Here is a 24,618-nt window from a genome sequence, read left to right on the forward strand (position 1 = left end):
TCCCCCTCATACATGTAGGACATACACACAGGAGAGGGATGGAGTACCTCTCCTACGAGAGAATTTGGACTGTTCAGCCTGGAAAAGAGAAGGCTTTGGGGTAACCTTATTGTGGCCTTTCAATACCTGAAGAGAATTATAGAAAAGACAGGGCAAGACTGTTGACAAGACCATGTAGCAACAAAACAAGGGGGAATGGTTTCAGTTCAAGGACTGTAGGCTTAGATTAGGTATGGGGGGAAAAAAATCTTTACCGTGAGGGTGGTGAGGCACTGGAATACGTTGCCCAGGGAAACTATGGATGCACCATCCCTGACATGGTAGGGCCAGGCTGGATGGAGCCCTGAGCAACCTGGCCGAGGGAAAGGTGCCACTGCCCATGGCAGGGGCTTGGAATTCGACAATATTTAAGGTCCTTTCCAACTTAAACCATTCCACGAATCTCTGATTCATGCTGTGAGCACTGGTGCTGTATCGAAAACACTGCTCTCCCACCTTCTCAAATATTTTTCGCTTTTTTTCCTGTGTGCTTGACGCCATGCGGGCAGGCTGAGGTCCATGTGCCAAAACGCACACAGCCCTGTCTCTGATCGGCTGCCTTGCCCCGGCCCGGCCCGGCCCGGCCCCGCCGAGCCAGGGCAGCCGCCGGGAGCCGAGCGAGCGCCGAACAATGCGCCGCTCGCAGCGGGGCCTTGTGGGTAGGGGAGGCGGCCTGCGCGGGCCGGGGAGCGGGAGGCCGCGCCGGGCCGGGCGGAACGCCGAGAGCGGCGAGGGCAAGCGGGGCTGCCGGGGATCGCGGCTCCCGCCCCGGCAACCGGCGAGCGCTGCAGAGGGAGCCGCACTCTGAGCCCGACGCCGCGGCAGCCGCTCCCCCTTCGCTGCCCGCCTCCCCCCGCCCTCGGAGCGATGTCCCGGCGGAGCGGGCAGTGAGGCGGCGGCCGCCAAGGGACGCCCCGAGCGGGGAGAGGCGGGGGCACGGCGGGAAGCGCTCCGTCCCTCCCTTCCAGCTCTCTCCCCTCCCTCTCCCCGCGCCCGGGCGGAGCAGCGGCCGTTTTCCCTCGCCCTTCATGCCCGGGCGGCGGCCACCGGCGGCGCTGCCCTCCGCTCCCGCCTCGCCACCCCCGCCCTTCCCGGGCTCGCCGCCGCGCTAGGCCCGCCGGGCGGCCCCGCGCAGTGCCCTCCGCGGGCCCGGCACTAGGCGGGCCGGAGGATGAGCCAGCAGCCGGCGGGGAAGATGTCGGCGGCTCCCCTGGCGGCCGAGGCGCTGGAGCCGGCGGCGGGGATGCTCGAGGGCCGGCAGAGGAAGCTGGAGTCCATGATCCGCGACCCGCGCTCCCCGGTCAACGTGGAGAGCCTGCTGGTGAGGGGCGGCCGCGCCTGGGGGGAGCGCTCGGCGGGGGAACAAAGGGAGCGCTGCCCTCGCTTCAGGCGGGCGGGAGGGAACGGGAAGGAAGGAAAGGGCTCCCGCGTCCTGAAAGTGCTTTCCTGGGGGAGGACGAGGGATCGTCTCCACGCCCCCGGCCGGGCCACCGGCAGCGGGGAGGTGGCGGGAGCGGCCCTCGCCCCCAGGGCTGTTGAGCGAGGGGACGGGCACGGCGCTGTGAGGGGAAAGCGAGCGCTCCCCGATTAGCTACATCTTATTTGGGGGAAAGCGAGAAACGTCCCTGACGAGGTCTGATCCAGGGAGAGGAAAGCGCCCTGTTTTCCCTCCCAGCATCGTTCGCACCGTTCGCTTTCGCGCCTGGGAATCACAGCGTGTCCGTCCCCAAAGTACCTGCCTTTGTGTGCGCTGCCGGGCACCCATCGCTCACCCCCTGGGGAACGTCCCCTGGTGAAGCCGAGGTTGCTGTGTGATGTGGAAATAATTCAGGAAAGGGGGACACGCCTAAGGGAGAAATGTAACTGGGGGGTCCAGTGACCCTTCACGTTTATTTTTCATTGGGGCAAATTGATTAGTCTGTGTCCTGTTTCAAATAGCATTTTTCCGTATGAGTGTATGAAATACAATTTACTTTAGTGAGAAATCTGTGCCCTTGTGAAGAAGTGTGAAAGGGGTTAGATTTTCTCATTTAACCATCTGAACTCTAGAAAGGCAGCCAAGAGACAGATTATTGTCATGATTGTTATCACTGTTGTTATCAATATTAACATTATTAGTTTTATAATTTTTAGTATTTTAACTGAACTTTAGGGTCTTCAAATCTTATATTTTCAGTCTGCCTCAAGATTTCTAGTGTGTCCCAGTTATGAGGAGCAGAAAAAGGGGGACTAAATCCCAGTCCTTCCAACAGTTGCTCAAGGCACTTACACTGTGGGTTTTTTTGTGCTTTCAAATGACTCAGTTCTGTTTGGCCAAAAATACAGGAACTGACTGAACAGAATGTATGCCTGTGCTGTGTGGAGAATATAGGAATTTCCTATAACATCTGAAAAATGTTCTTCCCGAGGCTGTGGTGCTGTGTTACTCCTCTCATACATGTTCAGAGGCATAATGACAGCCATAGTCAATAGAGGGGGGTGGGAAACATACATATCTGACTGGATTCAGATAAGTTTTTGCCTAGGCCAAAGCAGAGAGAGCTGCCTCTGGGCTTCACTCCCAGCATTTTCACTTTGGTATTTTGCTTGGAAAACTTTGACCTGTGGCCAAAAAAGAGCAGTTAAAAATAGTACAGTCGTTCTGAAAAATGCATCAGGTTAATACTTAACCCCAGTAGACTTTTTCACACTCTGCTTTTATACTTTTATATGTATGATTCTTTTATTCTCTCACCTCCCATGCCTTGAACATAGATTGAATACACTAAAATATGTTTATGTTTCTGAAGAGAAATCCTGGCTAAAAAATTGAGACTGGGCTGCTTAGAATTGGATTTTTTTTTGTTTTATATGCTAACAATGTAGACTGCTTAATGTAATACATTGAGAAAAAAACCATGGGAGAATGTTAGCTGGATTGTAAATGCATTTTTTTTACAGTAAAGGTCATCACTGTTCTCTACACCCTGTCAGTAGTATTATTTAAAAAACTGGCAGCAAGTGAAATATAATGCTAATCAATCAAATTTCCTAGCTTGTGCAGTCTACATATCTGTGTATGAAATAATGGACTATTCATTATTCTTATTTAGGAAATTTGCAACAGATTTCCTGTAAAATCACTTTCTTTTGGTCTCTGGTATTGTTGCTTTATGCAATTTGACATTAACTTTGCATTGGTGTGCTGCTAAATAGTCTGAGTATGAAAGCATATTCATATTGAAAAATATACTTGTTTACTAAACAGCTGCCTTGCAGTGTAAATTATCAAAAGTGGAAATGTGTTTTCAGTTAAAAGTAGCAATACGGCAACATGAACTGAGAGTCAGGGAAAGCATCTTAAAAAGACTGGCTGGAATGCCACTATTCCATCCTCCAAAAATAACATAACCAAAACTAAAAATGTGGAATGGAATTCAAAATGGAATTCATTTCCTTACAGTGTAAAAAGTCATAAACAGCTGCTATTCTGTATTTTGTGTGCATGCTTTATTTGTGGGAAGCCGTAAAAAGCGAAAAAGTAGCTGTTGATCTATAACACATGGTGTAAATTTGAAAGGCGTGAGGAGCTGAGGTAATAAGCCGTCTTTCTCTAGATAGCAATTCCACTGTCATCAAGAGATGTTTTATTCAGTGGCTCTAAATGAAGAGACTTTCTTTGCGTACCTTCCTGACCACAGGATGGCTGACCACATCCATCTGTTTCTTCAGCAGGAGAATCTATGAAGCCAAATGCATTGATTGATTGTGTGCCTCCCATCCCCCCTCAGGGCTCAAGAGAGACTGTTAGATATTCTAATGGGATTTTTGCTATCTTTTGTGCCTTAGCAGTTATTAATGCCTGTGTTGAGCGTAATTATTTGTGTTTGATTAAAGCATGTCTTCAAAAAAGACCTATGCATTCTCAATTCATAGGCATTATGAGATGCAGAACTCTGCATTTAGTTTGTTCTCACAGGCAGTTATGAAGGCAAAATAAAACGTCCCAGGAAACAGCCAACCAGCCAAAATGTGTGGCTTGGTTATTACCACCCTTTTTCTGCTAAATAATAATATAAAAAAAAATGGAGGATTTTCTTCTCATTGGCATAGATGAGATGCATAGCCAGCACTTGGTGGGTTCTTCTGGTTTTGGTCTGATAAAGAGATGGAAAGAGGAATGCTAGAACTGTGTGCTTGGTGCCCTGATAGGTGTCAGCAAGGACATCCACAAAGGGGAGTGGTTATTGCAACTTCACTGAGGCGTTGGCTGAGTGCTTATTCTCTCATTGTGTCTTGTTGAAAGCTTGTTGTTAGGTTGCCTATGCTAAGATAAATAATTTTGATATTGTCACAGCTTTCTATGGTACGGTCTTACTCTTTTTGGGCATGTAACAGTGGTTATGAAAGCCTGTTTTCTGTATTACATTTAGATCATGCAGATTACTTGGTAAAGCTACCATATTTTTATTATTTGTTTTTCTGCCATTTGTGTCACCCACTAATTTAATGAAGTGTCATTTTTATGTGTACTACATGTACACATGGATGATAGCACTTAATGGCATTTGACCTTGGCTGATCCATAAGAAGCCCTTCTATAAATACATTCCTACCGAATAGTTCTGAGTTGACAGCTAAATTTAAGGAGAGCTTAACAGTGCTCAAATACATTTGAGCATTTATGATTTTGCATATAAGCTCTATCTACTCACTATGAACTGAGTTATTTTTGATAGTATTTTGTAGACATTATCTGGGGGTGCGTTGGCAAGCATTATCTTCTCTAGAACAAGAGCAGATAGGTCACTGTAGGCTGTGTAAAACTAATCCAAACCTCCGTTTCCTTGCCATGTGTAATTGTATCACTTCAGCACATACTGAACTCAACTTTGGAGTGTGGTGGTGATGAACAGCTCTGGTAAATCTTACCATGCTCTTTCTGCAGTGCTTTGCCTGGGCTGGAGCTGCTGGAGTGCAGTTGTCCAGAGAAAAGCACTGGTGTTTGCCCTTGGACTCACTCATTCAGTGCAAGCCTCAGGATTTTAGTGTTAAGCTTGAAGTTTGACATTACACTGGAGGTGTAAAATGATGAGTATATTCTTGCTGCTCTGCTATGGTTGTGTCAGCTTTTGAAAGAAGGAGCTCTTAAAGCTCTTAATTAGGCAGTGCAGCAGTGAAATTGTGAGCACAGTGCTGGGCTGTGCTGGAATGCAAGCATGGTGGACTGAGAAATGGAGAGATGATTACCAGGAGAGTGCTCAAGTGTCTCAGAATATACATGCCTTAGAACCCAAACTCACAAACCAAAACTGAACTAATTTATTTCGTTTTTAAATAAAGCTGACAGGTAAACTGTGTGTTTACACTAGTTCAGACATGAATAGATGTTCATCTACATGGATCATTGCCATCAAGACCCTGCAATTTTATTCTTAATGAAAAGTGGATTGGAGCTACAGCTGTGACTCCTGTTCTTTCAATAGGTGCATCTGTCCATAAAGATCTCATCAATTGAGTAGATGCCAACCTTGCACCAAGAGTGTTAATTGAGCAGATCACCAGGCTGAGCTCTGTTAATTCAGGGTCTCCAGGTCACCATGGCTGATAGAACGTATTCTTTTGCAGAATTTTAGCTTTATGAACTTTCTGAGTATTTCATAATTAATATGAAAGTTGTTTCACTTTCCTGAATTTATTGCCATGCATAATTTTGAATCAGCAAGAACAATCTGTTGTGTTAATTTGAGCCAGTAAGTACAGGGAAGAGATGCAAATGTAGCAGTTAGGAGGATCTGATCTAAAATTCATTGCCCACTAAGTAATTTGAAGGCCAGATGATTCTCTGTTCTTGAAGAAATAACCTTTTATTGCTTGTTATATTTCCTGTGCTGTTATTTCTCTCTTAGTTTCTAACTCTTTCTATAAATGTCCTATTTTTGATCTGTAATTTTAGAACATCTATTGCAGAGTTAAAAATTATGATCCTTAAGGAAACTGAATTGTCTTTTGTTCATTGTTCCCCTCTGATAGATTTATATATAGCAGTATAGTTAGCTGGAAAAAGATAGTTCTACTTTTCTGACAGCTTTATATATTTTTATATTCTGACTTACTCTACTTTAGTATTAAAATGTTTCACTTCAGGTTTGAGAAAGCCAAAAGAACATTTTGCTGAGCTTCAGGTCTTTTTACTGCCACACGAGATGCATGCAGATTTTGTGTGTGTGTGTATTCAAAATAGGCATGTTCACTCCCAGTATTTCATCTCTGTTGATCAGATTGCAGTGTGTCATTAGTATCCTTTAATTGTTCAATCTTTACCAACTTAAGAGAAACATAAATACACCTACATTAACAAATTAGCAGAGTTTTCTTCTGCTTTGTATGTGCAGGAATAAAAATTCAGGAACTCTTCACTTTCCCAAATGTTAGTAGTCTCAGTTTCAGTTGAAATGTGTGCAAATGCTCATTAGAACCTGTTTTTTAAAGTACATTTTCAGTTCTAACTAATGGCAGAGCAGTGCCAAAGCATTTGGCTCTTTGTCTAGTAATGCAATCGATAACAAAAGCTGTCTAATTTAAAAAGAAAGGAAAGTGCTACCTCAGTAGCCAGTCTCCACAGCAATCAGCTGATGATTTCTTGCCAGTGTTTGATCTACAAAATATGAGTGGAATTGTATCAGTGTCACAGAGGAGGTGTCTTTGGATTTTAAAGATGAAAGTGATTAAAATTGGGTAGTAGAGTTTTACATAGTGAAAAATATAAAAAAATTAACCCTGTGTATTTTTATAACTCATAATGGGGGGTTTTGGGGGAAAGAATGCTATCTTGTGTCCAAGATTTCTTCGAAACTGTTACGCTGTAGAGCAGCGATTGTATCTGGTAACAAATTCATTTAAAATACATTTTTTCTTGGTGCATCCCATTGCTTAAGAACAAGAATACAGTGTTTATATTGGCAGACCTGGCTAGTAATAAACTAATTTTAATGAGCTGTTCGCAATGTAAACACGAGGTTGCCCGGCCGTGCCTGCCGTGCGCGGGGCTCCTGCAGCAGCGCAGTGTCCGCAGGGCCCGCCTGGCTCCGAGCGCCGCTGGGGCATCGCCCGCATCCCTCATCGGCGACATTGTGTTCGTCACCTGCTGACTGAGTGCTAAGACTGTATGCTTCAATCAGTGATTGGGCCCCTAATGTGCTGACGGCTTCGAATATTTAGAACATTGTGATTTTGTGGATTTTGTCCGGATTCCACTATGGTGGATAGTCGCAGTCTGTAACAGGTGCTTTATGTGGTATGGACTTAGCTTTTTCTCTGTGTTTGTCTGCTACTGTTACAGCTATTGAGAGAGGGGCCCTTTTTTGTCTGTGAAGTATCATGGAGTTTTGTTTTTGGATGGACACAGATTTCTTCATTGTCATGTGAAGCATGCCTCCTGTTCAGTCTCTGCTTCATTTATTGTATAGTGCAGAAGGTGATAGGCATGAGAAGAAAAACAACCTGGGTGTGACATACAGTGGGGTTTTGATTATGCTTGTCTTCCATTCATTTTGTTTCATGTAGAATGACTTACCTAAGTCAAATCTTTTGCAAAAAATAACCAAACACATGCTTTGTGTTTTGTGTGCCCAGATGGAGACTAATGTGTTATGATGTTAGTGTTCAGCATTGTTACTTTTATTCCACAGTCATTTCATCATTCATTTTTTTTAGGATAGTGTTGTTCAGATGGTACAGAGAATAAAAAATGTGTGCAGGAAGGTCTGAATCCTAATCTACTGCTATCACTTTATGGTTTCAGACAAATCCTTCTTCATTTCCAACTATATGAAATGGAGATGATGAAGCTTTATTTTTAAGATGTACTGGAAAATAATTTAATTAGAATAGACTTATGTGATTAAACAAGATGATCACAAGTAAGCTATGCCCAAGTGTTTAATTCCAAACCTTGAGGATTCAGGTAATCAAGTAATTGCTCTGTTGCTTTTTGACTGTTCTAAATCATGGGTACTGATTTTATTAGTCTGTATTTAAAGTACAGAATTACAGGATCCTACATAAAGCAAGATAAAGTTTGGGTGACTCATCCAAACTTTTCTTCAGGAGGAAGTGAAGAGGAGGCCACATACAGGCATGAAAGTAGGCTTTAACAACTGTGAAAGAAGAAAAGTTAAACTTCAGCCAATACTCTTGTTTTTTTTAAATCTCAAAATACATAATATTGACTGTTACTGTCACCAAATAAATAAATAACTAGAAGAAAAATGCCTGAGTTCCACACTTTCTTCCAAATGCTATTTAAAGTTTAACTAAAATCTTGATTGCTATTTAAAGGCTGTAACGCATCATTGTTCTTTGTCCATGTCACTGCTGTTATAGGTAGCCGTCCAAAGTCTATAGCTTAATTGTTGATTAAATATCAAACATAGTTCTGTCAACAGCATAGATTTACCCTAGTATGGAATATATAAAGAGAAGGATCTTTAGCTCCGTTTTATTGAATGAGCTCTGAACTTGGAAATCTTGTGTTTCTTGCTACTGTACAACTTGATTGACCCTCTTTATTTTTCTTTTGTCTTACATTAAGAGTCCTGTATTGATAAATTCACAGTACTGTGTATGTGCATACTTTCAAAGAGCTTATGCTCTAGAAACAGTAATAGCCCAGGTTTTGGTTGAGGCGTATACAAACGTTTGCCTTGCCTGTGCTATAAAAATGTTCTATTTCATACAGAAAATAGCCTTAAACTGGTTTTCCTTGTGGTTTCTGAAACTATTTGTTCTTGTCTCTGTTTTCAGTTTAGTGCTGATTATTTTAAGTACAAGATTAGGGAGACAAGCCTTGTCATTTGTTGCAGGTTTAGGATATAGATTTTTATTTGTAAATAACTTTTAGCACCATCTGCTATATAGGGAAGGCTGTATTATGATAGGCATCTACAATGTGCAGCTAAAGTCATTGGAAACAAGCTGCAGTAAATAGACAGAAGATCTTATGAGGTTACTTAATGTTGGTTGCACCCTTTCTTAGACAATTTTATAGCTATGCTTGACTTCTGAATTATGGGTTTTTTGGTGGGATTTTAAACTTTTGTGATAAAATAACCATGAAGTCTCTCAATTTAGGAATAGAATTATTCCTACCAATAGTTTAGGGAAATGGAGAAGAGCAGGGAATAATACCATGTTGGAAGCTGTTGGTTTAGTGAGTGAGTAATGAAAATCTTTCCAGTGCCAGGGGTATGCATGCATGATCTGTTTCCTTTAGGGAACATCTCTGGACCTCCTCCTCCAACAGTAAAAGTTAGACCACTTAGGCGTTAAGCCATAGTTTTTATTTATTGGCCTGTTCAATTTAATGGCCTCTTTAGGGTGTATAAACCTGGATTATAAAATATCCCCCCTTTTATTTTATGTTCTTTTATATGAAAAGTGACTGAGAACAACTGCTTGAATTACTCATCTGGCAAGGAGGTACTGACAGTTTATTATTGTATTGCAGCTGCTGCTATTAATTTAAACATTATTCTGTGTTAATTTTTCTTCTCTGTGAGTACAAAATAATAATTCTGTTAAACTTAAGACTTGTATCCATGCTGGTATTACAAGCACCTGAACTATAGCTCTGATAGGGAAAGCTGAAAATAGCTGCACTTTCAAAAAAAAAATCCTGTTACTAAATTGTTAAGTTTTATAAAGCTGGTTTTTAAATTGCTTTCAAATTAATTTTTCAGTATTAGTTTAATTATATGTGCTTATTTTTTATTGTATTTTAAGTTATTTTCCTTATTCCCCTCTTGTCATCTTCCCAGAACTGGAGGATTAGTCTTGACTCTGCAAATGTGGCATTATTGACAGTGAGGGTGGGAAGCAGCAGAACTCTGTTGTCCGAATTCTGCTGGTAAAACCTGACTGTAACAGCAAACGAGGCAGCCTGAACATTGTTTTGTATGCATGTAATGTTCTTTGTCAGAAATATTTTAAGCTTGTATTAAAAGATAAAAACTAAATACACTAATATAAGCTGCATCTCCTGAAAAAAAATTATGTTGGCAATTCCTTTAAATCTTAGATATCTAGCTAGTTCTCTGGTTTAGAAATGATTTCTGCTCTGATTATGAAGACAATCTCTAAATGTGGACACTGTGATGAAGAATAGTTTATGTGCGTAGAAGCCTGAAAAAGTAGCACCATGAGGTGTGAATCATTTCATCTATTTTAATGGTTGGCTGCCTCTGAAGAAAGGCAATTTAAGTGTCAAAATAAACTATTTCAGTGCTCTCATTTTTCTAGAAGGAATACCAGTATTTGTTCCCACATGAGTCTTGCAGTGTTTCTCAAGTGCCAGAAGTCCAAAATGTCCCCTCTCTACCTGTGAAAACATCTTTGGCAAATTTTGACAGATAAAAAGTGGAAAATCTAACTTTAAAAATTTTGTAAGATATTAAGTTCTTCCTTATTTAAAAAGCTCCTGGCTTTATTTTATATGACTCTGCTGCAGGACTTTATTGAATCAGAAAATCAGAGACAGCACTGAGGCCAGCTTAGATTTTCTATATGGAATGGACTGTTCTGCTTATGCCATATTACTGAAATAATGTTTGCTATAGGTTGGGTAAAAGTACATATGGTGATATTGTACTTGTGTTTTGAAATCACACTGTCTAAATTTATGAGGGAAGATGTGCAGTATGTCTTACTGACAGATGGGAATTAATGAAATTGCCGTATACTTGTGATACAAATTCTTTTTTATTAAGTCAAAACCAAGTGAATGTACACTGACGTTATTTCTATTTATCAGTGTTTTACCTCAAATGGATGCTGAATGTCACAGGGGAGAGGAATGGCTGTTTTGCCTTTTTGGAGTATGCAGGAAGCATGACTGAAAAAATGTCTTAGACACATTTTATTCCAAGGTAGAACTTTTTAGTTCTATTTTGATTTCAAGCTTATTTTCTAGAGTTTATCAGAAGAGGCTACCATGTAATTGGACTCCTATCTTGGCACATGGGAATTGTTCTTGGGTTTACACACAGACTAAATTTCTGAATTGTGGAATTTGTTTTGGTTTTACTGCCATCATGCCTTGATTTTTTTTTTTCCTTGTGTGAACTCTTAGAGCTTGGGTCAGTTGTCCTCTAAAATGGAAGTGGGGGACAAACAAATGTGCTTGAAGCTGTAGTATCAGTGTCACTGATGCTGAAAGCACATATAATTGTGAGAGACAGTAAGTTTGTATCTAATAACAGCAGCTCAGACTGCATCAGGGTTCTCCCCTGTAGCTGGCGTGGTATTGCCCTGTCCCAGCTGGGAAGTTCCTGGCCCAAGGTTGTCCAGAAGCATCGCTGTGGATACAGCAGGGGACTGGAGGCTTCACACAGAGGTTGAGGTGCTGCTGTTATTTCACAAAAGGATTCACCAGAATACCCTTTCAACTCAGAATATTCTGTATATCCTTCTATGAATCTGTGATTTAAGTCAAAAGCAGCAGAATGATCAGCAATTTAGGCTTAAAATGAACCTTGCTAGTTCTCAGAGTGAATGATGGTTTCCAAGGCCACATCTGTAGCAGCAAGTGAAACGAGAGCAGCACCAATTATCTCATATTATTCCTGAGTTATTTCTGAAAATGCTGGTCTTTGAGTAAGTGAACATATCCAATAATCAATTCTTTTGTATGTCTGAACTCCCTTTGATGATGAGGTGTATGTAGCTAGTCATATGCACATTTCCCATGAAGGGTAGTAAGATTTAGGGATCCAATTATGTCTAGAATGGCCTGAAACACCAGGGTCATGCTCTTACCTACTCAATGTGCAGTGAAGCTGTTAAACTGTTTTTTGTTGATACAAGGGCTTTGTATCCCCAGATTTAAATTCTGCTTTAGTAGAGAGTAGTGATTTCTGCTTGCTGTGGGTAGTGCCAACAGCCCAACTACTGTTGTGGCTGTCCTGTTTCTGGTTAGGTCAAGGTTGTGTGCTCTCCACCTGTGCATATTCATATAGGATGTGTGCAGAAATACTCTTACAAGAGACCTATGTAAGTTTTTTTTTTCTTCCCCACAATCTTAAGCCAAGTGCATACACTTCTTCTGACCTTAATGGTCTTTATGCATGAATTTTTTTTTTCAAATGTAAAAATTGTGATTCCTTGAGAAAGCAGCTGATGCAGATGGCTCTTGTGGGGATTAACCTGCTCAGATCTTAGGCAGATATTTTCTTGACTTTCCATATAAGAACCACTTGTTGCCAAAGTTAAAGGAGAATTTAGCAAGCATTGAGTTATTGTTTGTGGGAAAACTGTTTTCCACTTATAAAACCATGAGGAATATGAAATCTACTTTCTGTTTTGCTTTGATTTCCCAAGTAATCCAGGATATTCACTTAGCCCTGAATTTCTTGCCATATTTTTATTTAACAGTTGTGGGGTTTTTAATTCTTTATACTCCATCTATTTGCGTAAAAAAAGGAAAGTGATTATGGTGGAATAAGCACAAACTAAATAAACTGGAAAATATTATTCTATTTTAAAATTTCTTTTTTGCTACCATAATCTCAACTGATATTTTTCATATCAATTTGTAAACAAATTCTGATAGAGTTTTAATTTAAATGAAATTATGAAATGAAATTAAAGTCTCAATGAAAACAGTCCTGTGTATCTTCTGACAAGGTGAAAAGGCAGGATTTCATTGGCTGCATATATGAAGATAACACCATTACCTTGCAGAGGTTATAATTGGAAAGAATATTTTATATCTGGTTCAAATTTTACAGTGCCCAGGAGCCTTTGGTTTACCTTGAAAAGGCTGTGAAATTGTCCTACCATTCTGAAGATACAGATACAAGGTACTTCATTGTCAGATTGAGACCAAACTTCCTGAGGATGTGGGTTCCTTTGTCAAGATTTCTATCAGCCATAGACAAAGATGTTAGAATGTCCTTGGGGGATGAGGGAAGCCTAAAAATGCTGTAGGATGCTGTCTCTGTTTCTGAATTACTTCTAGAAGCAGAAAGAGATGAGATTTTACAGACACAAACTTAGTAAATAGTTGAGCATTGTGCTTGGGTCAGATAACTCTGTAATGTGGATGTAAATGCAGCATTAATTAAGACAAGCTTAAATATTCTCAAGTAGTCTGCAATGCTCTGAAGGAAGATACAACAGTGGGGGTGGTGATTTTATTTTGGAAAAGGTGGGCACAGCAGAGGACAGATGTGTTCTCAGATACATATGCAATAATTATTATTAATGGCAACAACTTAACTTTTCTGCCTTAGGACTAGCACATTTAGAAGAGGAACAGACATGGTCTATTCTTCTGGTGGTCTTGATAACTGGAATAAGGTTTTCTGGGTTATTCTTTAATAGTCTGGATTTTGATTTTTAAAAATTTTTATTTTTGTGTTTGTTTAAGTGCTTCCATCATTAAGGGTAGTACCAATCAAATTTTATGTATTTAACAAGAATACATCTGTCTTGGAAGAATTTGTAAATGAACCAAAAGATTGTACAGTGTTAGATAAAGATACCAAGCAGCTTTTAAAATAAGAACAAGAAATCTGAAGAACAAAGAAGTTTTTCAGTATGAGAAACTAAGCCTCAGTGATCTCAGAAACTTTTTAACTCCTGTCTTTCTCCTTTATGTGAATCTGTTAAAAAACAAATGGCTAACACAAATAGTTTTCCTATCACTTAAAGCAGTAGCTCCACCTCCTTCCCTGGGGCACCACCTTGGTGGTGACACAATATTTGTGCTGGTGTATTGAGAATTACTTTGAGTACCTAAACTGGATTAAAACTAGCCTGAATAATTTTCTCAGCTAATCCTGGCAGATTTGCAGAATGATCACCAACCATATTAAGTTTAACGAGGACAAATGCTGGATTCTGTGTCTGGGATGGGGAAACCCCAGTGGTGTGCATAGACTGGGGAATGAGATGCTGGAGGGCAGTGCCATGGAAAGGGATTTGGGGTCCTAGTCAGCAGAAAGTTGGACATGAGCCAGCAGTGCCCTGGCAGCCAGGAGGGCCAACCCTGTCCTGGGGGCATCAGGGACAGCGTGGCCAGCTGGACAAGGGAGGGGATTGAGGGGATTGTCCTGCTCTGCTCTGCTCTGGGGCGGCCTTGCCTCCAGTGCTGGGGGCAGCTCTGGGTGCCACAATGTAAGAAGGACATGAAACTATTGCAGAGTGTCCAAAGGAGGGCAACAAAGATGATGAAGGGCCCTGAGGGGAAGCGTGTGAGGAGTGACTGAGGTCACTTGGTCTATTTAGCATGGAGAGGAGGAGATTGAGGGCAGACCTCACTGCAGTTACAGCTTCCTGGTGAGGGGAAGAGGAAGGACAGACGCTGATCTTTTCACTCTTAAGGCCAGTGAAAGGACTTGAGGAAACAGCATGAAGCTGAGTCAGAGAAGGTTTAGGTTGGATATCAGGAAGAAGTTTTTCATCCAGAGGGTGGCTGGGCACTGGAACAGGCTCCCCAGGGAAGTGGTCGCAGCACTGGCCTGACAGAGCTCAAGAAGCATTTGAGCAATCATCTCAGGCACATGGTGGGTTTCTTGGGGCGTCCTGTTCAGGGCCTGAAGTTGGACTCAATGATCCTTTTGGGTCACTTACAACTCAACATATTCTATGAGTCGATGAACTTTCACAATAACATAACCAAACAATCCACAATCCTGAACCTTTCCAAAGCAAACTATAAAATCCACAGCATATCTCCTTTCTCCAAAGAGATAGGTTCCAAGTGAATGGTGTGTTTATTGATTAAAATATGCAGCCTACTTTTTCTGATTGCAGGCCATCATCTGCATGTCCTATCACAGTGTTAGTAATGAAACTTCGAGGAGAGCATGGATGCAAGAAAAGAATTTGTGCACTGCTCTGCAAATACTGTAGCTTCTTTTGGATTACAGAGAACACTTCAGCTAGAATATGCTAATATAAACTTAGGAAAAAAGAGAATGAGAATAAAAGGATGAAATAAATTATGCTATCACATTCAGGGGTAACATCACACTGTCTTACTAGTCTGTGTACAGAGAAAATTGTAGAAACTAGAAAGGATTTCTTTTTAAAAAATAGTAAAAAGTCAATTCCCATTAGTACTTGCCTGTGTTTGAATTTAGGTAATTTAAACAGATTTTTTGTGCTTTATTTTATTGATTTAATCTGTTCTTTTAGGAAAAAGCAGGAATCTGTGAGTAAACATGCTTGTTTTAAAGATAAATACTGGCTCATATTTTCTTCTGGAAGTAGTGGAATCCATCAACATAAGAAATGCCAAATGACTAATTTCAGTTGTTAGCTGCCAGTGATTAGCTAAAAGTTGTGCTTGGTGCCCTGTTATTATTGCTCCATCTCCAGTATGTGGCTTCTGTTAGACGGCACAAAGCGGACTGATACCACTGCAGCCTGCTTTGATACCTGACTGAAATTAATTACATCAATATTAATTTGACCTTACACTTATGCAGTTTTCTGATTTTATATTCTTACATCAGGGCAACATCAACTACATAAGTAGTGTTAGCATTGAAACAAGGTTGCTTAAAGAACAAAGGTTTTACTTCTAGGTTTTTGATGGAGAGGTAGATATATTTATAATAGACAAAATTGTTCTGAAGGTTCCATAGAAAATAAATGTTTAATGTTGTAGTTTATAAAAGAAAGAAGTATTTTTAATGATGGGTGCCATGTACAAATTAAGGAAGTAGCTGATTATTGATGTATCATTTTCAGTACTGATTACAAAATTCTTTCCGAATTACAGAACAGTTTGGCTTGAAAGGGACTTTTAAAATCATGTAGTTCCAACCCCCATGCCATGGGCAGGGACATTGTTCACTAAACTAGATTGATCAAAGCCCCATCCAAACTGAGCTGGAACTTTTCCAGAGTTGGGGCATCCACAACCTCTCTGGACAACCAGTGTCTCAACATCCTCGCTGTAAAGATTTTTCTCCTTATATCCGTTATAAATCTACCATCTTTGAATTTAAAAAGGTTACCCCTGTCTTTTTAAAGACCCTTTAAAAAGGTCTCCTGTCATTACAGGTGCTGCTAAAAGGTCTCTTAACTTTCCAATTAGCACCCTTTAAGTATTAAAAGGTCGAAGTAAGGTCTCCCTGAAGCCTCTTCTCCAGGCTGAGCAAAACCGAGTCTCTCAGTCTTTCCTCACAGAAGTGCTCCAGCCCTCTGAGCATCTTGGTGCCCTTCCTGTGGACTCACTCCAACAGGTCCGTGTTCTTCTTGTGCAGGGACCCCAGGCTGGGTGCAGCACTGCAGGTGGGGTCTCACCAGGGCAGAGCAGAGGGGCAGAATCCCCTCCCTTCCCTGCTGCCCACAATGTTTGGATGCAGGCCAGGACACATTTGGCTTTCTGAGCTGCTATGGCACATGGCTGGGTCATGTCCAGCCTCTCCAGCGCCCCAAAGTTCTTCTGCACTCAATCCCTTCATTCTCCAGCCTATCTGGATTGCCCAAGCCCATGTCCTTGACTTGCCATTTGGCCCTGTTGAACTTCATAAGGTTCACATGAAGAAGCAGGCAGTCGTTTACTGCAGTAACTGGAATTGGTATTCTTGATTTTTTGCCTGAAAATGTTAGAAAACTATGTCAAATACAATTTATGGAGAGAATAGCCACTTGTGGTGTCGCCACAGTTAGTTTTACATTCAGTTTGTTTCTGATTTGTAGCCTGATGCTAAGTAATTCAGAGCTCTGTTTTGTTAACAGAATGAGGAACCATGGCAAGATGAATTTCTGTAGATACTGGATCTCCTGGTCTGATAAGCTAAAGGCAGTTTTCTTTCAGAGAAGTTGAGGTCCCAGGGAATAGTTACTTTCATACAGTTTCCTTTTTTTGACAACACTAATGTCAAGATCTTTAGTGTTTGACAACACTAAAGATCAAATACAGCTAATCAAAAATCTGTATTGTTGCACTTGTTCAGATGTTGTCAAAACATGAATATATCATCCCTTCACAAAAAAAAGGTACAAATTTCTCTGTCATAGTGGGAAGGTTCTTTGGCTGTTTGAATTCTTTCTCCCTAGGTAAAGGGAATAGATAGTCAGACATGGATTTTTAAAATTATTACTTACAAATCATGAAGGTGAAATGGATCCTAGAGGTACAGATTCCTGGAAGTCTTTTGAAAGACACTTTGGGGCAGGGGCAGTGTTTTTCAGAAATATTGTTAGAGTGCAGTTTTGCAAGCCCTTACATGTGTGTTTAGCTTAAAACGTTTTAGTAAATACAATTACATAGGTAGGACTACTTCTAGGCCAGAATTAGGCATAAGGTTGTTTCAGTCCACAGGGCTGTGGATTGGGTGGTTGTTGCCAGGACTGTGTAATTTTTCCTTGTCATCTCTTTGATATGTAAGATACTTGTTGTACCCACTTCATTCTAATCTCTCTTCTCATCTTAGAGCAACATGGAGCCATTTCAGTTGAGGCTAACAGATGAAGTCTATTTCCTAATAAAAATATGCTCTGTTTAAGTGGATTCCTGACATCTAAGAGCTAATGTTTGAATGTGTGTTCTGTTAACATGTAGTTCTGTGAGCTTAGTCATTACTGCTTTGAAGCCAAAGAGTTTACTGTATGTGAAATTTAGTCATGCATTCAGTAACACATTCAACTCATTTCCGTGGAATTTTGCCCCTTCTTTCTCAGGTATTTCATTGTGTTTTTGGAGTGAGTTTTGTATGCTTTACGGAGGAATAATTGGAGGAAGAGGAAAGGGCAGATGTCCTGGCTCCAGTGATGATTTTATGTTATTTTTTTCAGACTCCAGATGTTTTTTTTTCTATTGCTAGAATATCCAGGTGAAACTTGGAGCATAACTGGAATATTTGCAACTGTGCCACTGCGATGAAAATCACAGAATTAAAATTATTGATTCGTCACATCATTAAATATGAACAGGTTGATAGAACCTTTTTATTATTTTTCTAAAAGACAGTGTCTGAAAAACATTGACTTTTTTTCCATGATGCTGTCAGCTTTTCTTTGATATCATTGGTCAGAGTCTACAACATTTCTTGTTGCATGTGTATATACATTTATATATATTTATATATATGTATGTGTGTGTGTGTCTGTAGTTGGGAGACTATTTTTTTACTGAAGTGAGTTTTGGCCAGGAATTTCTTTCATGTGCCTTACTTGAGTAGTTACAAAAATATGTTACTCTTCATTTCTGCTGTGGTTATCTAAGTGTTTATTTTCTGAGCTTTCAACCTTTTTGGCAAACATGACTATGTAACACTATAACACAAAATAATAGTAAGTATTTTTCAATATTTTTAGTGAGGAAATATATATACTACCTGTCTTTTCTCTCCCCTGAATGTTTCAGTAAGTTCAGTCAGGTGATATTGGTTGACAGATGTTTTCTCATGTTTATCTCATTTTGCCAAGTGTTTAGTGACATTTAGTTTGCTTTTATACACACTTTGCTCATTTTGGTACAAACTGCACTATCTTTACTAAGCTAGTCTTTGAAAAGCAGTTTCAACCCAAACTGTCAAAAAATAACCAGCTATCAACTTTTTCTCCCATTTTTCTCTAAATGCACACAGGTCATCTTAAAAAGAATAAATATATCAAAATTTTGGGATAAATTGTAGTATTTCCTAAGCACTAATTTTGTACGTGATTGTGGTAACTGCAAACCTCTTTACTGTTTGTAGGAGAAACTTTCTGCAACAAACTTCAAATGTTCTTGAAAGAACATACTTCACTGTCATGAAATGCATTTAAAAAATGAGTTTGACATAAGTGAAGAAAACTGCAGTCTGTCTCAGACCTGGGGCACTGGCTGCCCCCAGAGCTGCAAGCTCCCTTTGTGTTTGGAGTTTGGGGAATTACATTCACTTTTCCCTGTGTTGTTATGCTGGCTTCCTCAGCTTGTGCTGGAAAAGATGGTGAGCTTTTCTGTGATCCTTTATTCTGTGGAATTTCATTGCCTAATTTTGGACCAGTCTCTCAAAATCTTAGGCTTCCAAATAGAGATGATAAAACTCATCTCTATTTTGCAGATCTTCTTTGCTCAAGAGGAACGTAATTATATACCACAGTTTTCAGGTGAGAGATTTCACTGGTGTAGTGACACTGTAAGGGCTATTGATGAACTCTGTGTTCCTCAAGGAATGCTGAGATCGATTTGCAGAGTCTAAATCTAATACAGGAACCAAAGGCAAAAGCTTTGAGACAGCTGGTCTGGCTCTGGAGTAACACTGCAGTGTTTGGTACAACAGGACTAGGCTCCAGAAATCTTAGCGTCTTTAAAATTGTATGGCAGAACTCCAGCAAGATTTAAGATAAGTTGAATAAGTAAGGCTTATCTGCAGTATGGGATAGGAAGTTGAGGAGGAAAAACGTTCAGATTTTTGTAGGGTGGGTTTTTTTTAAGGTTAGGGAGGAAAGAGATTTTAAATTTGACAGTGTGGATACATGAAACTCAAGATAAACATTCTTTCAAACTACTTGATATAAATCCAAACAACACTTTTATGAGCAAGGTCATGACCATTGTCTTAAATAGAATGAAAAAGGAAAATTACATGAAGAGGTGAAGTGATGTTACTGTTTCTCTGTAGAGGATAATAGTTTACAATTAATCTTTTCCCAAAATATGTCCTTACTAAAACAGCTCTGTGTGTTTACAGCTGAAGGGGACCCTTGTGCAGTATGTCAATATGATTTTTCTTTAAAATTATCTTCCACTTTTTCAGTCTCTCGAAATTTACAGATCTATTTCCTAAGTAAAAGAAAGTACTATTTGCATGTGTGAAGAGTTTTTTTATATAGTTTTATAAATATTCACTGTTTTGACATTTTGACTTTTTATGTTTGGCAGGAAGTGAAAAATGAACTTACTGGATTACTCTAAAATATGTAGGGAGTGTTTTGTTCTGGAGAGGTCTGTCTGTCCATTTGGGTGTGAACTATAATTTAGTGAAATTAGTTTATTCTGTAGATAAACTAATTGCTATTGATAGTATGCTTAGTATATTTTTTCTTATAGAATTATGGAAGTATTTTTTATTCTGATTAGACTGATTAGTATGCCAAGAAATAGTCAGTTCTAAAGATATACAGCTTCATTTTAAGTGAAATTGTATTGGTAGAATAAAAGGAAGAAGTTCTTTACGGCTTTTTGTTGTTTTGTTATTGCTTTCCCCCCGTCTCTGTGTTTCAGGTTTGAATGAAATGACATTTTCCCAGGAGTAATTACCCGTGTGTGGGACTGATCTGCCTTGGTTGCTATATTCTTTCTGCTGCCTTTTCACTGATTATTTTACTTCTTTGACCCTGCAGTGAGCAGGTTGAAGGGGATAAATGGCTAAAAATGAAAACAGCAGAAGACCTGTCCAGTTTAGCTCCCTAAACTGGCTTGCTCAGGGTGAGAAAGACACAACTGCTGAGGCAAAGGAGGGGTGGGGATTTTTGTTTAGGGGATAAGGAGACTGGTTTAGACTGTCCTGGAACTTCATCCTCAGACCTTGAATAGATCACTTCTGTATGCAAACATATGCTGCTTGACTGGTTACTCTGCAGCTCTGAAAATTACTGTGGGTTGCTGTAATTTATTTACTCATTGTTAGGTGCCTGCAACACACAGCTTTGGAAGCAAATGTTAGTGTTAACCTGCTTCCGAAGTTTGTTTTGGGAAGAGTTGGGTGGAGTAAGTTCTTGAGACATCCATCCTGACTGCTGTGGATATCACCAATAGCACAGGCTCGAGCTTCCCATTTCTCTGTGGTTTTTATTAAAATGCTTCTTAATCGGGTGAACAACATAATGGCAGTCTTTTGCAGTCTGGGGCAAATGAAGAGAAACAAGCTTCAAAAGGTTATTTCACACTTGTCCTTGATACAGCATGTATATTTGAATGCCATATATTAGTAATTATTTCATATTAAAATTGTAAGTATTGGTCACTCTTAATGAAAAGTATGAGCTGTTCAGTAATTCCATCTCAAAACCCCTCCCACAGAGCTATTTTTGAGCGCTTTTCTTCAGTGAATTGAAATAGAGCAATTACCAACATGTTTTACAGTTTTAGCATTTCAACACTTGTTATTTGTGGAAGTCGTTCAGGCTTTGTGAGCAAATGTAGCAAAAGATGGAGCAAATAACTACTTCATCATGTATTCCAAGGGTCATTTACTACAACTAGGCTTTTTCTCATTTTACCTTTAAGACAATCCTGTTTAAATGATTTTAATTGACTCTGATATGTTTAGGCATGAGTTTCAGACTTATTATCTTTATTTTTTTTCAAAGTGTCATTATAAAATACCGTTCTGTATAGTTAGTGTTTGCAATACCTATGAAATTTTGTTTCGTGTAAGCCAGATATTTTGAGATGTTGAGACGTGGAGGTAGGTGATGTAGGAGGCAGAGTGTGACAGAGTTTATTTATAAATCTAGTAGGTGCATTATTGTTAATGTCATGGAAGGAATACATTAATGCTCTCATTTACATAACCTTTTTAAGAAGGACTTAATTGTCTGAAAGTTGAATAAATAAATGAAATGACATCACAGAGCTAAAACTAAAAGATTGGACAGATTTCTGTGTTAAGCTCTAAACTGCATTCCAAGAAATTACATAAAATAAATACAATGAATGTAACGCTCCAACTTCACATGGCCACCCAGGCGCTCTGTTGATGAAACCCCAGCGGTTTATGCAGCGGCGTGTGCCTTCTTAGGAGATGGTGCCAGGCTAGATCCTCTTCTGCTCCCCTGTGAAGTTTTTGAAGTGCTGTTAAATAATATTTCTATCAAACATTTGATAATTTACTGACAACATTTTTCAGTTACCTTGGCTACTTCTGTCAAATTCCACTATGCAGTCATCCTCACTAAAAACTTTGCAGCATATGGAAGTTAAATGTTTATAACAGTTACAACTGAAATTGTGCAGTAAATGTAATACTTTCACAGAAGATGCTGAGATAGTATCATTTCATACAACAGATATGCAGAACTTTATTCTAAATAATTATTGGTAGTAGTTATTTGGAATTTTTCTGCTTTTGTGAAGTTGGTGGAGTGCCATTGTTTAGCTGTGAAGTAGAACTGGAGTATTATTTTTTGCCATTGAGTAGACTGAAAACAAACAAACTTTCAGAGAGGAATGTAAAGAAGGCACTAAAGTCAGAGAAAAAATCCTGGTGTCCTCCCAAGGACTGTAGGTGCATCTGGAGGAAAAATGAACAGCTGAACTGTTGTAGTCTAAAGAGAAGGATTCTGAAAAGTATTATTTAAAGCTTGACTTTGCTGGAAAAAGTCCATATATTGAAAAGTTTGTGGTATTTTCAATCTAAAGGTTTGAAAATATTTTTTACTGTGTCATCTGATGAGAAGAACAGCAAGCATTGTTGCAGATCTCTCCACATGTAATGAAGAAAAATATATTAATTGTATGAAAAAATGGCATGGCAAACTGGCCTGTGTAGATAAGACATTGCAACTCTGAAGAAGAGCTACAACTGTGGTCAAATATCTCATATTGAGAGCAGTTAATGACAAATCATAAAAATTTGCAAAATCAGTTTTGAAAAAATGAAATTTTCTCTGGGAATCCAGCTAATAAGGAGCTATAGCAAGGAAAGAAACCCAAAGAAGAAAAGATCAGGAGGTAAGAGGAACACAGGAGCATGGCTTTGTTAGAAATATACTTCTGACATTGTATTACTAGCTCAGCTAAAGCACCACTTTTTAAAAAGCCTTAAAATTAAAATGAGGCGGTTCTGCTGACTTCAGTAGAAACAAAATTGCTCTTGACTGAAGTGCTGTATTGCAGCACAAAGAAGTAAGAAGCTTTTAGCTTTCCTCCTTATTTCTGTAGCATAAAGCGTTGGTGCAGCTTGCTTTGCAAGTGGAAGTTGTGAAAGCACTTACCTCGTTTTCCTGCCTGCTGTACAGAATGGTTTACCTCTGCATTTACAAGGACAGTACTTCATGTTCCTCTGAGCTGCCCAAAAAATCCCAGCATAAATTTCCATTGATATTGGGTCTTCTGTCATGCTTTAAATTATCCATTCAGTCCATATCTGTTCAGGAAGGGACCCAGATCTTTTAGTGAAACATGACATGTCAGCAGGAAGGTTGTGCAGCTGGAAGGCAGCTGTGTCATAGGGCTTTTGGAGGGGTTGATGAAGGTCTCTGAGTGCATCCTCCTTTTTGACTTGGTGAGAAAATTTAAAAGGAGAGAGTTGGTTTACTAAGATTGTGCCTGTGTGGAAGAACATGCATAACTGCAGTGTGCCATAGTTATGCTGTAAGTCAGAAAGTGAGTTTTCATAGAGCATCATGATTTACTTTGTCACAGCTACACTGAGTGTTGCTTTAGTGTTTTCTATTGTAAATGTCAGTTTAGCACGGTATGGTATCACACTTGGAGTTTAAAGTTTGACATATGCATTGTTTGGATAAATTGCAAGTTTTAATGTTGTTAAAAATTCATGCTTTTCGCAGAAGCATTCACATGGTAGCTCATGCAGATGGTTCTGTGTTACGTACCACCTTAAATTTGAGGCTGATCAGGAAATTAAATAACTTCCCATTTAATCATGTACTTACTAGAGGATAGTATTTGAGCAGCTGTTCCTAGGAGTGGGCAGGTGCCCTATTCTGCTTTCGTTCTCCTACTTCCTGTGATGAGTGGAAGATTTTTAAAATGAAGTAAAGTATGATGATAGTTTCTTAAACATTTCAGAGGATGAAAATGTCATACTGTAAACTTTACACATACAATCTTAATTGAGGTACTGAGGGAGTTGAAATCATTATATAGCAAAGCATGGTTGCAGTTTATAGGTGACTTCAGAACTTGGAAGACTTTTGGAAATATCAGCTCAGAATGATTTCTACTTACTTACTAGATTTTTTCCTAGCACATTTTTTAAATGCAAAAAATCTAAAATTGGGCTAGTAAGAGGTTTCATATTTAAAATATTTCTGCTTGACAAAGGGAGTGAGTTAATATTTTCCTCAACATTCTTGTGAATTGAATATCACAACTGTAAATGTAAAATCAATCTGCAAAACAGTACATCCTAGCAAATAACCCTGAATTCTGGTCAACTACATTTTGGTAAAGAAGGGTAATGTTTGTACAGTTAGAATGGAATTCCATGTCTGAGATAAGATAAGGCTCTTGCTCTGAGGGCAGCATTGGCTTTTGTATGGAGCTGAAGAACAATCTCCTGGTTTTGAAAATGTCTGTGGTGCTGTCTTGGGGATGTGGGTTTTTTATTCCCCTTTATAATTTTGAGGCAAGGAGAAGTTGCCATGATGTAGTAGGGAAGAGTCACCAAATACTGGTGGGGAAGCAGCTCTGAAGGTTTCTTGGCGTAGGGAGGGAATTCTGGATCTTACTCCTGAATGTGTAATGAATGTGCTCTGCTGTCAGCAGTGCATCCTGGGCTGCAGGACACAGGGTGCCTAGCAAAGGGATGGTAAAGGCAACATTTTGTGTTAAACTGATCCTATTTCCCAATGCTAGTTGCTTGGCTGAGTGTTGTGTTTGCAGAATGGATGAGATATGAGCTGTGACAC

General features: G+C 39.6%; 1 protein-coding gene across 3 annotated transcripts in view; it reads left to right on the forward strand.

Annotated features, from left to right (window-relative positions):
* Nucleotides 1–713: 713 nt before the first annotated feature.
* Nucleotides 714–24,618, forward strand: part of ROCK2 (Rho associated coiled-coil containing protein kinase 2) — a 103,356-nt gene continuing 79,451 nt past the window's right edge. For 2 of the 3 annotated variants that reach the window (XM_064411937.1, XM_064411938.1), the window contains exon 1: nt 715–1,360. In XM_064411937.1, coding sequence (XP_064268007.1) covers nt 1,211–1,360 — 150 coding nt within the window. In that variant the 5' untranslated portion in view covers nt 715–1,210. Of the gene's footprint in view, nt 1,361–24,618 lie in introns of all 3 variants that reach the window. The other variant, XM_064411939.1, reaches the window with a different exon arrangement.

This window comes from Passer domesticus, chromosome 3 (genome assembly GCF_036417665.1).
Source record: "Passer domesticus isolate bPasDom1 chromosome 3, bPasDom1.hap1, whole genome shotgun sequence".
Classification (NCBI taxonomy): domain Eukaryota; kingdom Metazoa; phylum Chordata; class Aves; order Passeriformes; family Passeridae; genus Passer; species Passer domesticus.